General features: G+C 34.9%; 1 protein-coding gene across 1 annotated transcript; it reads right to left on the bottom strand.

Moving 5' to 3' along the window:
- Nucleotides 1-841: 841 nt before the first annotated feature.
- LOC118269664 (RING finger protein 17) lies at nucleotides 842-13,488 on the bottom strand. Its single transcript, XM_035584882.2, has 22 exons — nucleotides 13,239-13,488; nucleotides 12,301-12,545; nucleotides 11,940-12,021; nucleotides 11,725-11,856; nucleotides 11,497-11,651; nucleotides 11,344-11,424; nucleotides 10,989-11,261; nucleotides 10,819-10,910; nucleotides 10,303-10,466; nucleotides 9,529-9,684; nucleotides 8,959-9,036; nucleotides 8,694-8,846; nucleotides 7,322-7,463; nucleotides 7,103-7,237; nucleotides 6,262-6,415; nucleotides 6,059-6,178; nucleotides 5,656-5,752; nucleotides 4,910-5,103; nucleotides 4,124-4,371; nucleotides 3,162-3,951; nucleotides 2,739-3,022; nucleotides 842-2,606 (listed from the first exon to the last, which is right to left on the bottom strand). The coding sequence occupies exons 1-22, from the start codon at nucleotides 13,294-13,296 to the stop codon at nucleotides 1,280-1,282; spliced, it is 5,160 nt and encodes a 1,719-aa protein (XP_035440775.2). The 5' UTR covers nucleotides 13,297-13,488; the 3' UTR covers nucleotides 842-1,279.
- Between the last annotated feature and the right edge of the window lie 472 nt (nucleotides 13,489-13,960).

Genomic DNA, 13,960 nt, shown 5'->3' on the forward strand with positions numbered 1-13,960 from the left:
AGGTTGCCGGAGGCCCAATTAGCCCCCTTCCCAATCCCCGATTTCCTAACAATCGTTAATTCTTAACTCGCAAAAGCTGGCAACGCACTTGAAACGCCTCTGATGTTCCGGATGTCGATAGGCGACGCAGATTGCTTACTATCAGGCAATTCGTCTGCTCGTTTACCAGCTGATACTATAAAAAAGTTTATATTACTTTGTTTTTCCGCTTACTCACGTAACTTTTTGACGGCGAACTCGACTAGTTTCAAACGACCTTCGATATTAGTGTGTACCCTTAAGGTGATATAATTATGGCGTGCACCAACACATGGGGTTGACACTCGACCCTTCAGGGATTAAGGCCGGAACTCCACCAAAGCAGAGATGTGTGCGGTGTGCTGTGTGCTGTGCGAGAAGAGATGTTTTTCAGCTCGCGGGACTCCACCAAAGCGGAGATGTGTGCGGTGTGCTGTGTGCTGTGCGAGAAGAGATGTTTTTCAGCTCGGGTGCGGGGCGTTGAGTGCTCAGTACGCATTCTGACACGAAAGGTAGACGGGCTAGCGGCCGAGAGGGGGGAGGATGACATCGCTCACTGCACGCCGCTCACATCGTCTCCACTGCGCGTCGTCCGCGCACAGCTCACATCTCCGCTTCCATCGCGACATACAAATATTACACATCTCCGCACAGCGATCTCCACTGAAGCTGAGCGGAGAGGAGACGTGTCAATAACTCAATTCTATTGGTTGTTTAAAAAACATCTCCTCTCCGCTCGTCTCGTCTCCGCTTTGGTGGAGTCCCGGCCTTAAAGGAGGAGACATTATGTATGTTAGGTTATTGAAGTCAGAAAAAAAAACAATAATTTTGCAAGATTTATTTAGTTCAAAGTTTATAATCAGTACACTAACTTAAAGTAAAAAAAGTAAATGTCCTGAAACATTTGAAGGTTTCAATACAGTTTCAAATATGTATTGAAAATGAATTCGATAAAGTATAACCGCACAAAAATCAAGAGCTCACTTTAAGCGTGAGCTCTTATTCAGTTTAATATTTCGCTTGTAATACTACTAACATAGATGTAATACTACTAGCACAGTTTACGATCGAATTGTCTTACTGAGTTACTCTCGATACTTATGTACCTACAATGAGTAAGTTGGGTATTTCGCAAGAAACACTTGGTTAAAATTTAAATAAACTTAGATTTAAAAATTTTTGGTCTTTTATGACACCTATTACCAGTTGTTATAGTTGATCAAAGGGAAATAAACAAAACGACGGTGAAACCTACTTAAAATTAATCACATTTTATGAATATATTATCTTCAATAAGTTTTTTGTATACCAAATCACTATTTTCATATCTTATCTCTACCAATGGCACTGGACCGTCATAACCCTTGATATTCACTTGGAAAGGTCCTTTATCCAAGAAAACTTGAGCATAATTTTGTGTAATAACACTGATATCTGTATCGGGATTTAAGCGCACGCCAAACAATTTAGCAGATATAGTTGCAGGCGGAAGTTTGACCAATTCTTCACAAATCTCTCTTGTATCAGCTAAGGAAATAATTTCAATGTTACCATAGTCAACATACCTTACTTTAACACGACCTTTTTTTTCGCTATATTGTAAAATAACCGCGCGGTACCACCGGCCGTCTTCTGGGAATACTGCAATACATGCTTTGTTCTCAAATATGCCATCGAGTGGTGACATATTCATACTTTCAGACTGTATCTCTTCAAACATCTGTTCATAAACTCTAGATGTATCTTCATCCCAAACAATACTAAGTTCTAATGTGTTAACATCATTAATGAGAGCGATATTACACATGTATTCATCATCAGAATGTTTTGGGAATGTAAGAAACTTTCCATCAGTTGCAGACTGTTCATTTTCCATTAATTTGTTCCAGTCGGCAGCTTTTAAAGAACTTGCATCAAAAGAATTTTGACATGAAGATAACTGATCTGTATCTTGATCGTCAACTGCAATATAATCTGGTCCAGAATCATATTGAATTGTATCTTCTTGGATTATTTCTTTGTTCTTTTTAACTGGACAATACTTCATGACAGGGGCTTTTGTACCATCTTTGTATTCAGCCAATTCAAAATCGACCAAGTGGTCATTTATCCACAATTTGTCATACTTTAGCTCTATTGGTATTACACCGTTTACTGCATCACCTACTACTTTTACAAAGCATTGTTTTTCCACAATTGATTTGTGAATATAATCTAATGTTTGTCTGTCCCATTGTTTTCCGACGGGACGTATACGACTCAACATACACTTGTGTGCTTGCGTCGGAATTTGGTGGAGTGGAACACTCTTTCTTAAATTTTCAAATGAGCATGTCTCTTCATTACCGTAATCTATGTAATGAATGATACACGTGGAATTATCTCTGTCTACTTCAATAACTCGTCCTCTATAATAGCGGTTATCTAAAAAGAATAACGCTACGCATGGTTCCCCTACACTCCATTTTGTATATTTCGCTTTTGGGTCAGGTCCTTTGAAACGAACATCTAGTGCTTTACGAATAAGATCCAATGTATCTTGTTGCCGTATGTCATGTAAGTAAATAATACCATCGTTATCTATGTACCTGTAATAAGAAAACAATATAAAAATTAAGTATATTTTATAACCATAAATAAAATTTCTTTAGTTCACCATGTTGAACCAATCCCGCCTAAAAAAGTAACATGCTAATAGTCTCGACATATTAGATACTTACGTCGGTAACGCTGTAAATTCCCTGCAATTGAGAGGTTCTGGTGGTAACCAGTCAGTAATGTACATTACATTGGAAGGACTAGGGTCTTCTTTGGTACTGGAATAGTTATCTTCGTCCTCTTGGGAAGGCGTGGGTGAATTTGTTTTGGAACGACTATCAACTTTTTCTTTTTCCAGTGGTTTCATAGGCATAGGCTCTAATAGTAGCCACTCATTCACGGAACCAGTTATATTGAGGAACGACAGCATATCTTGCGAATCTTCGGCATTGTTCTCAGTTGGGACCTGAATACAAACAAAAATAACCAACAATAACTATTATGTATATTACATCACTATTAGTTACTAGCAGTATGACTTAGTAACAAGTATGAAATTCTTGCATTGTATAACCCTTGAATTGTATAAATCTTGTAATACTTACGACTTGAGATTGGTCAGGTACGCAGAGGCCTTGTTCAAGTATTTTTTCATTCAAACAACGCCATGTCGATTTATTGGGTTCTAAGGCTCCTCCTTGCACAGTATGATAGACCCACAGTTGAATTGGCATACTTTTATCTTTGAAGGTCCCCATTTTTGTTACAAATATTCTCTTGTATGCATCAAGAAGTTCTTTTAAATATTCTTTGGTAATCAGTGGCCACTCGTCACCCACAGCCGGCATGATTCCACATAAATGACATTTTATAGCAGCATCACCAATCTTAGAAAATTCTGGAGTCAGTTCTTTTAAACTAGATATTGGAACTGTCTCAATACAGGCAAAATCACTGTAGAATAACTTTACATTACTGTCTTTCAGCTCCATAATAATAGCTCTGCGCCAAGTTTGTGATTGCTGGCACAGTGTGCTACATCTGTCACCAACTTTCCAGTCTTCTTTCTGCTTGTTTTTATTATTCTTATTAGAGTAATATTTTTGCATTTTTTCGAAGAGTTCATTGAAAGTTTTTTGTTGATGAACTAAAGAAATATAAATATGTGAAGGTGACTGGTAATTCAGAACCTTGGCCTCTAACCTAAGCGGCCCTTTATCTTTAGCCAGTAAATCTTTATCATCAATACTTTCAGGTGATTTCACTTTTTCTTCAGTTTCTTTCTTTAAGATTGTTATCTTATTTTTTTGTGGTTTACTTGGTTTTGGTTCTAGTACAGGTAACTTATTTGTGACAACTAATTCTTCTGGAGGAGCTGCACTAAATTTGTTAATCCTGGGAAAATAACATTGATTTCATTAAAAATAATAAAATGGGTGTATTTGTATTTGTGTTGCCAATTTAGCTATAATAAGTGTAATAACACTTGAGATAGTTGGAACACAAGCTACTGCTTACATGAATCATTTGAGTTCTGTAAATTATCCAAAGTAATATAAAGTCTTACCCGAAAGATACGCCGAACTTATATTTGATCATCTCATTGTTAATGCAAACTAAGTTTTCCGGGTCAGTTTTATCGTAAAGAATAACTCCGACGGAGCCACGGTCTTTTCGGTTTTGTCTACCTTTGTTGCGATTGTCTTCAATTCGTACTTCAAGTAAAGTGCCCTTATATTTCTTAAGGAATTCACACGAAACTGCACTCCATTGTCTGTTGGGGGGTGTAATACCTGCGAGGTGGCATTCTATGGCCTGTGTAAGCAAATAAAAAGGCAATTTAGTAAGTAGTATACGTGATTCCTATCAGTGTTGGCGTAAGGGCCACTGACACCCCGGGCGAAAATATTGTGGCGCCCACTTGAGGGAAGCAATATCAAGTGTTAGTAGTAGTTTTTCATTTTATTAGCGCCCCCCAGACTTTGTCGCCCTGGGCCATCGGCCCATGTCGCCCCCCCCTAACGCCGGCACTGATTCCTATATCAATGGAAATGTTAATTAAAGTACAATCTTGTATGGAAATAATAAGTATTTGCACGCTTTGAAACTGCGCCTGTGGCGACTGCTGCGCGTTAATAATTTATTTATATGAAAATACAAAGCAGCACTACGCTGCTGTCGCACTTTGTAGCTAAATTGAAGGCAATCATCCTTTTTGGCTCAAAGTTACAATCTTAATTATTGAAAAGTACCTTTTATACGGTTTCTGCTTGTCTTTATGGGTTTATCCAACGGCATGGGTTAAAGTTTAGTGTATTTTTTATTAATTTGGACTAATGTATCCTAGACTTACTAGTGCGCTGAGCGTCGTGAATTTGGTTTGTAGATAGCGTAGTGAGGACCAGTGCAAGAGTAGAGAGCTGCCACAGTCGGGCAGTCGCACGCGGACCCGCTTGTGGCCCGGCAGCTCCGTGACCACGCCGCGCGCCCACTGCGCCGCTGATACATTCTCCTGGCACTTCTCCAAGTTTACTGCGTACACTTTACCTGCAACACGGATAAACAAGCATAGTATTCATTATCTGACATTTATTATTATTTTTTTAATTAATAACTACTGTACTTACTAAGATAAAGAGTAATATAAACAGTTGTTACAAATTTTAACTTTAATTTTATCTTTTTTTCCTGTTTTTATATAAGAATAATTCATGAATGTTTTTATTACTTTTATATTTGTTTTAATTTTCGTTTTGTTTTTTTTTTGGTGCATCGTGCCCGGTGCAAAATAAACATTTTTTCTTTGTTTTCTTTTCTTTCAAATAATACAAACCACAACATATTCGCTGTAGCCAGTCTGGTCCTGAGACCAAACTGTACTTGAAACAACTTTTTAATCTATTAATATATTAGTGATAGAGCAAAGTGGCGAACAATTGGGGAGGCCTATGTACAGCAGTGGACTGCTATAGGCTGATGATGATGATAATGATGATGAATATATTATATACTATAAGTATCGTTTGTGTAAAAATGTTGATGGGATGTACTAGAAATTCTAGAAAGCATATTAAAGAGAGTATTAAAACATGTTTGTACCTATTTCTGGCAAAAACACAGTCCCAGCAGTTGAGGCCAGGTTGTATTCTTGCTCCAATTCTTCAGTAATTCTGTCATATACTTCTTGGTGATGATGCTGAAAGATATAATAGAATACAGTATACAGTCTGTATTACCAATATGTGATTATAACATGTAATTGAAAGCTGTTTGCAATATATTATTAACTAGCGACCCGCCCCAGCTTCGCATGGGTGCAATGGTGATATATTATACCTGTATTATACATAAAAACCTTCCTCATGAGTTACTCTATCTATTAAAAAAAACCGCATCAAAATCCGTTGCGTAGTTTTAAAGATTTAAGCGTTCATAGGGACAACATGACACATGACAGAAAAAGCGACTTTGTTTTATACTATGTAGTGATAGTGATGATTACCTTTCTCACATAAAACTTGTCAGGGTGAACCACATGTGTTATGTACACTTCTTCCTCAGATTTTAAATCACTGGAATTGTACAGTTTTGGTGTCTCCTGTACACCCTTAATCTTCGGATACTGCAAAAACGTGAAATGATTAATTTAATATTATATGTTTGTATGAACTACACCTATATGTATAGAGGGAAAATAATAATTACCCATAGCTTTGGATTAGGCATTTTAGCACGTTCATGGAACACTAAAGCATGAGCAACACTGACTCCGTTCTCGAAAGTGATGACATCACAGTCCAATTTAAAATCCACGTTTGAAATCGGTATTATGTTCCGCACGTGAAGCACAGCCTGTTTACTGTAATAACACACAAATTATAATTACAGTACACAACTCATTTGAACGATTCTATTAAGAATATCATTATTTTATACATAATAAAATGGAAACATCGTTTTACTGAATCGACGATCGCGACTGGCTCGTATTGCGGTCGAATACTACTTCGCATTTTGCTGACACCACATCAGCTTTGCAATAATAAATGTAGATACTTTATGTACCTACTAACTAAACAAAATTTACACAATTTATTTTATTTATCATAATTATTTTGTCACGCACCTGTGTTACATGAGAACTTACAACATAACTAGTATAAACTAGGAGATTTTTTATGTGAATCTCTCTTTCTACCCTTTCAAGGATAAATGTGGTGCAATGATGACAATACTATATCGAATTTTATAATTCTTCTAAGTTCTTCTTCTTCTTAAAAATACCTTTTATATCAATGTAGTGCCCAGAAAAATTAAAAAATGACACGAATATTTTTTTAAACTGACATAGACAGTAGTAATATCATTAGAACTTAAAAAGGGATGGACGTGACGGGATGAACTCAGTTCATCCGTGATCATGGCGCTTGCAACCATGCCGAAATATCGGAAACTCACAAAAACTAATAGACATGGTAAATATCCCATTTTAAGTTCTAATGATATGACACAAATATTGTTTTTCAGAATGCATTTAGTTACTTACTTGTCAATGATATGTTGAATGAGAAAAGAATCGTCACTAGTCCAATTGCCAGTTATTGGCACACAATTAGCCAAAGAACAGTTGATGGCGAGTGGATATGGACTCTGTATTTTTGAAGGTGGCAAAAGCCGCAACCTTAAAAAAAAATAAGCAGTTTAGTGTGGAATATTAAATAATGAAACATTATTCAAGATAAAAATATTTGAATTTTGGACTTACTTATCGGCTGAGACAAACTCGATGCTTCCGAAATCAAAACAGAAAACTTGAACTATTGGATTCTTATTGGACATGTCGATTCCAAGAACGCGGCATCTCTGCCACATGTTATCAGCCTTGTTGAAAGCCAAGTATGTTTTACCTGCACACACACCATAATACATAACAATACCGTTAAATAACAGATAAAATTTATTAATAACAACCGGCCAAGTGCAAGTTGAACACACAGGTGAAAACTTCCAGTACAATATCAACTTCACATAATTATATATCTATACATAGTATAAAACAAAGTCGCCCATTTTGTCTGTAGTCCCCGTATGCATAAAACTTTAAAACTACGCAACGGATTTTGATGCGGTTTTCACTAAAAATATTTTCTCCGACAGGTTTTTATATATAATTGAAATACATTGAAACTATATTAGCTGAGTTATAGCGATTTACAAGAAGTCAGAAAAAAATCTAATTGAAGATTGCATTTGTGCGTGCGCCGCTTATACCGTTGGATACAAGTAAGAACAATGTATAGCAAAAACATTGGTCTTTATTAGTTCTACAAAAAAGTCCGCGATGACATATATCCAGCTTTTTTATTTAAGTCACAAAAACTACTTTTCTGTATTAAAAAACATTTAATTCGTTGGGTGATGTTTAACTGGTGATATAACCAATAATACATATATCCTTATCATAATAAGTAAGTTCATCATCACGAGCATTTAATTTAGATTATTTTTGCAGTTTACAGTGTGTTATTTAGACATATAGTTTAGGAGATATCACGATATTAGTATTGCGGCACGGTACGGGCCGGCCGCGGCGGCGGGGGCAGCGTCCCTATAAATAATATTAAAAAGTAGGTACTACGACTTTGATCTATACATATAAGACAAAAAAAAATCTGTACATTACTTAAATATTTTTTCCAAAAACTGATAGGGGGGGCGATCAAAGAAGAGTCACAGAAACCAAAAAACATTTTAATATTTTAAACGCGGTTAAACAACAAGTTATTGTGAATTGAAAATTAGTATCCAATATGTGTTGGTGCGTTGACTGTATTTGTCGAAGTAGCGGGATACACGCAAACGAAGTTGCGCGGGTCAGCTAGTTTTCATATAAATGTTCATGTTCTTTAACAAACAGGTCAAAATTATTCCATATGTTGCATTTACATAAAGCGACTTTTCAAGAATGGATTCCTTTTATTTTATACCTGACTTCCTTCAAGGAACTTTGCCAGCCGTCTATCTATCTCCGTGGAAAGTTTTATCAAAATCCATTCAGTAGTTTTTGTGTGAAAGAGCAGTAAACATACATACATTCTCACAAACTTAAAATATTAAAAAAACAAACAAATGCTTACCTGGCGCGATATGATTGACAGAAGGTTTTGCGAAAGATACAGCATTTCGGAACTCCCGCACCATTTCCTTAACCAGTCTTTGGAAACACGCCCTTTGTACGAAGAAGTTGTGTGGATTCACAATGTGCGTAACATAGATCAATTCTTGAGCACCTGAAGTATTAGATATACTTTAGTAGAAGCAAAAAATTGTGACAAATAATTAGTATCAAGTATAGTACGAGTGATAATAGTGCTGTTTTCAAACATTTGCATATTATTATACCTTCACTCAATTGCTGTGGATGTTGGTTTTCTTCAAATGGTGCAACTGGCTGAACAATAGGTTGCTGTTGGTACTGATCTGTAAAATAAATAGACATACCCTTTATACTAAAACTGTATCATATATTTTTATAACAACTATCGTGAGACATACTAAATTAATTAAAATTCACGGTATCCTCACGTATTCACGTAGGGATTTTTTATCATGAGCAGCGTGCGCAGAAGCGGCGACGTCGCGCAGTCTACTCCTAAGAATAGGCCGCCGCATCTCTCCTCTGTGACACGGAACTAGTAGAGCTTTCCTCCATTAATAATACGTGAGTAAACCGCGTTTTTTAGTTAAAAGTTGTATCATATAGTTTATCCTATATAAGCTTGTCCATCTGGTGTTAATATTGCATAAAAATTACTTAGAAATTATTCTTAGTACCAGTCACCTTTATTACGAATATTTTGAATATCGGAGAGTGCTTATTCACATCAAATACATAAAGATTAGTTAAAAACTTGTACTTATAACTTATAAAAACACTACAAACATATTCCTTAATTTATTTGAGTAACTTACTTTTGACAATGTAGCTTCTGTTTGATTTCTCGCTGCAGCTAGAATTCATAGATGAGACTGAACCACTCTTGCTACGGTACCTGGGCGCATTTGTGAATAAAGCTGGCGGTTTAGCAGGTTCAGGTTTGGGCTTATTTGGTTTTGATAGTCTCGCATCTACAATAAAAAAATATATTTTATGCTAATTTTAACAAAAGCCCAGGAAAACCAGTGGCCTGGCCCTCAAGAGGAAGTACATTTACTTTTACAGAAATATATAAATTGTATGCATGCATGCAATAAAGTCATATATTTAATTTTATCCCTGAAAAGTAGGAGTGGGAATGAGGTGGTTTTTAGTCAGTAAGAGTCTGACACTCCCTCTCGCCACGACCAAGGCGGGAAAAGGCATTGAATGATTTTCCGCCCACAAAAAAAAACAAGTTTACAAGCACTATTAAAATATCTAAGTTTGTCAGTTTTTTTTTTTTTTTTATGAAACACGCCGTAACCACCAAAGGCGTTACAAGTACGTTGCCGGCTTTTTAGGGGTGGTTAGGAATTTAAGGGTTATTGTTCGGGAATCGTGGATTGGGAAGGGGGAAATTGGGCCTCCAGTAACCTCACTCACACAACGAAACACAACGCAAGCGTTGTTTCACGTCGGTTTTCTGTGAGGCCGTGATATTACTCCGGTCAAGCCGGCCCATTAGTGCCGAAGCATTGCTCTCCCATACTTCTTCTTGTAAAATTTATTCAAGGAAATTTATTATTTCAGATAAAAAAAAATCACACCTTTAGGCAATTCCGGTGGCATAACTGGTTTGGCGGGAGCTGGTGGTATTTCCACATCGTCACTGAGTTCTGCCGTGGAATACATCTTGTACACAGACTTCACATTGCCTTCCAAGTGCAGATAGTCACTGACTAGGGTACACAAGTCTTCATTTACAGTCACCCTGTAGGAACAAAGTACATATTAGCTAAGTGAAATAAAATTACCAAAATAAGCTTAATATTGTTACATACTTTTTTATACCACAATGGTGGCAAAAAAAGCATACGGCCCACCTGATGGTAAGTGGTTACCATGGCTTATAAATTTTTTGCAACACTTGGAGTGTTACATGCATCTTGCAAACTAATACTGTGTTTAATTTAATATCTTAATTATTTTTTTGTTGAAAGATAGCTAGATCCAACAGACATTGTCGAAGAAATTCGAAACGAACTATTTAGTCAATGTTCTAGGTGAACAAAGTTACTAAATAAATACTTTGGCTTCAATAATAATAGTTGTAAATATCTTACTTGAGAGGTTCCTTGTCCGATTCTTTCTTGTCCAGATACCAGGGAACATTCAAAATTTCTTTAGCTTCTTCTAAAAGTGCTGGCAAATTAATCTAAAAATGTGAAAGATGAAATAGAATACAGAACAGAACTATGTTTTTATGAATATTAATAAAAGGAAACACAATTACCTTTTTAATATTTTTGGTGTCTGTTGCAATTGCTATCAAATCTAACACATTATTGGCTTTCTTAATAGAATTCGCTATATCAGATTTAGCTCTTTGCAAGGAGTTCTTTTCAGAAAATTTTAAGTATAATATTATATTTACGATTTCTTCCTTATGTTTTTGTATGATAGAGAAAAGCTTTGAGAAGTGTTGTTCCACACTGGCCAGAATAACGGTGAGGTCTTTTGCTGATCCAGAATCATTTTGAAAGTTATAAAGCAAATATCCAATATCCTAAAAACAATACAAACCACATGTTAAGTATAAAAAATAAGATCATTAATTATATCCTGTTCATTGATATGAGAATACTTACAACAGCTGTTTTTGTCAGTCTTCTGTAGGTTTCGTCAACTTTAGGAGATATTTCAACTAATTCTTCCAAGAAGGTCTCATTCTAAAAACAAAGAATAATTATTAAGTGTTAATTCATATAGTAACAGCATGTCCCTAAAAATGATTTACTTACAATTTCCTGCAAAGACACCACTTCATGGTTCTTGCAAGATTTGTCTCCACCGAGTATCATGCAGTCTGTACATAAACACTTCTTGCAATCCTTGCAATAATAATCAAGTGGCTTCTGAAGATGCTGCTTGCAGGTACTGGGTAACATAGTTGTTTCTAGAAAGAGTTCAAACAATTAATGAATGTTCACTTTGTTTAATTTTTTATAAACAAGTTAATACAAACATACCAATACTTTGTAGTACATGGTTCTTGAAAACAATGTAGTTTTTGTGAGTTTTATTGAAGCAAGCATCACACAAGATGGTGACACACTCTTTACACATTTTTGATGTAGCTACATCACATTCGACACAATTGCCTGAAAGAAAAAAAAATACAATACAATTTACTGATGAATTGCTTATACATTAATTATTGAACTATTATTTGTCACATAACTACCTTGTTCTGCTGCAGAATTTAACAAAGCTTTTAAGTCAATGAAAAAGTCATCTTCGGGTTTCTCGTGAGGGGAATATGAATCCTAAAAAGAAACAAATAAAAACTATATTGCATTAGCAAATACAAATAAATAATTGTAGTGCACTGTATACTCATTGTAAAAGTGATAGAATTCAAATATAAAAATTATCAAGTGTTGCAGAGTCTAATTTTAGCAACAAATATCCATTGCATGCAGTAACAAACTAGTTTTTTCTTAAATCTCCTTAAAATGGTGGTGGTGATTAACTATAGAAAAGCATTGATATGTTATACATTTTCATTAGTAAAATAGATTATTGTAATAAATTTAAAATGTTACCTTCATCCGACTCACAGCTAGCTCACCCACCATCTGAACATTTATGGGAAACTTTGAGAACAAAACATTTTTATCTCGAAGGAATGCATTCATATCATTTATCTTCACGTCTGCATCGCAAAGGCAGACTTTGCATTCAATAGGCTCCTGGCATTTTGCAATGTTTACAATGCAATTTTCACACATTGAGTGGCCACATGGCAGGAATAGTGGTAAGTTTCCTTGTGGCCTTGATGAAGGGTTTACTAAGAAAATAGAACATTTTCATTATTAGGTATATTAGATTTATTTATTATATTATTCTTTGATGGCTACTGAGTCTAATACTATTTTTTTTCCTTGAATAGCAACAAAGTTTTAATTAGCTCACAAAGTGTCAATTTTTATCATAATCTTGAATGTTATTTTTTTTGTATGTATATTTTCCATTGACAGAACTACAGAAATAAATAAGATGGATGGAGGTAGATACACAAGAGCTTTCATAAATTTATAAATCCACATTCCAATCCAAAATATTTTTTTGTATTCACAATGACAAAGTGCAAGATAATTTACTGTTGAGTAGTAAATTTATAGTAACAAGATCCATCAGGAATGAATAGGCAGTAGATATGAAAGTCAGCAAAAATCATGATGGAAACTTTAGAGCATTAATAGAAGAAACTTATTAGGTATTGATCACTTGCCAATAAATTTATAAATAGCATCACTATTTTATGTAATTATTTTAGCTCGGGCCAATAAAATAATAAACGCAAAAAATAAAATTAATTATAAACGCCATCAACTGCGACGAATGGATATAAAGTTACATTATTTTATATCTTGTAAGACTTATTTTGAAGAGATAAAAAATATGTAAGGTGTACTAAGCGACATGTTTTATATTGTGATAGTATGGTTTAATTGAGAAGGTGATTAAAAAGTTTACTAACGTTGTAAATTATAAAGTTGAGAACAGTTTGGACAGAACTTCTTTATGTCGTCGTCCATGATTCCTTGAATGAAACAGTTTCTAATTTATAAATTACTGTTTAGACATTTTTTGTTTAGATTACCAAGATACACAATACAGTCATTGGCTAATATTGTTTTGTATTTGTAGTTATAATCACAATACCGCTTTTTGAAAATATAACGCCGGTAGACACACTACGAGCAAGAAAGAATGAAAAGAAAAACAAAACCACAAACAAAATTTATGATACCATAGACCAATATAATTTTTTTTACGTAGTTCATGGCACAAAGTCTTTTTATCTTGCCAAGTTTCATTATAATACAACAAAATTAAATAACAAGTGTGTCATGTGTGTAATTTTAAATCTGAAGATTTTTTACAACATTGATCGTTATTAACTTGACCTAAAAATGTGTTAGGTTGGAAGCTCCAAAGGTTACATTTCATATGCACTAGCATGCGGAATATAATTTTTCTTAAGTTTTTGGCATAATTTACAGATCGATATCAGTTAGTATAATGATAAAACATATTATAGCTATTTGCGGACATGTATGTGTGTGTAATATTAGGCACTTATTTGTTAAAATCGTCAACGCATGATTTCAAGAAGCAAATCAAGAAAGAAAATTTTAATTTCGCGAGCTAGCTTGAAGCAACCTTATTGCCATTTTTTGATCTCAAGTTGTTTTAGGT

This window comes from Spodoptera frugiperda, chromosome 30 (assembly GCF_023101765.2).
Source record: "Spodoptera frugiperda isolate SF20-4 chromosome 30, AGI-APGP_CSIRO_Sfru_2.0, whole genome shotgun sequence".
Lineage (NCBI taxonomy): Eukaryota > Metazoa > Arthropoda > Insecta > Lepidoptera > Noctuidae > Spodoptera > Spodoptera frugiperda.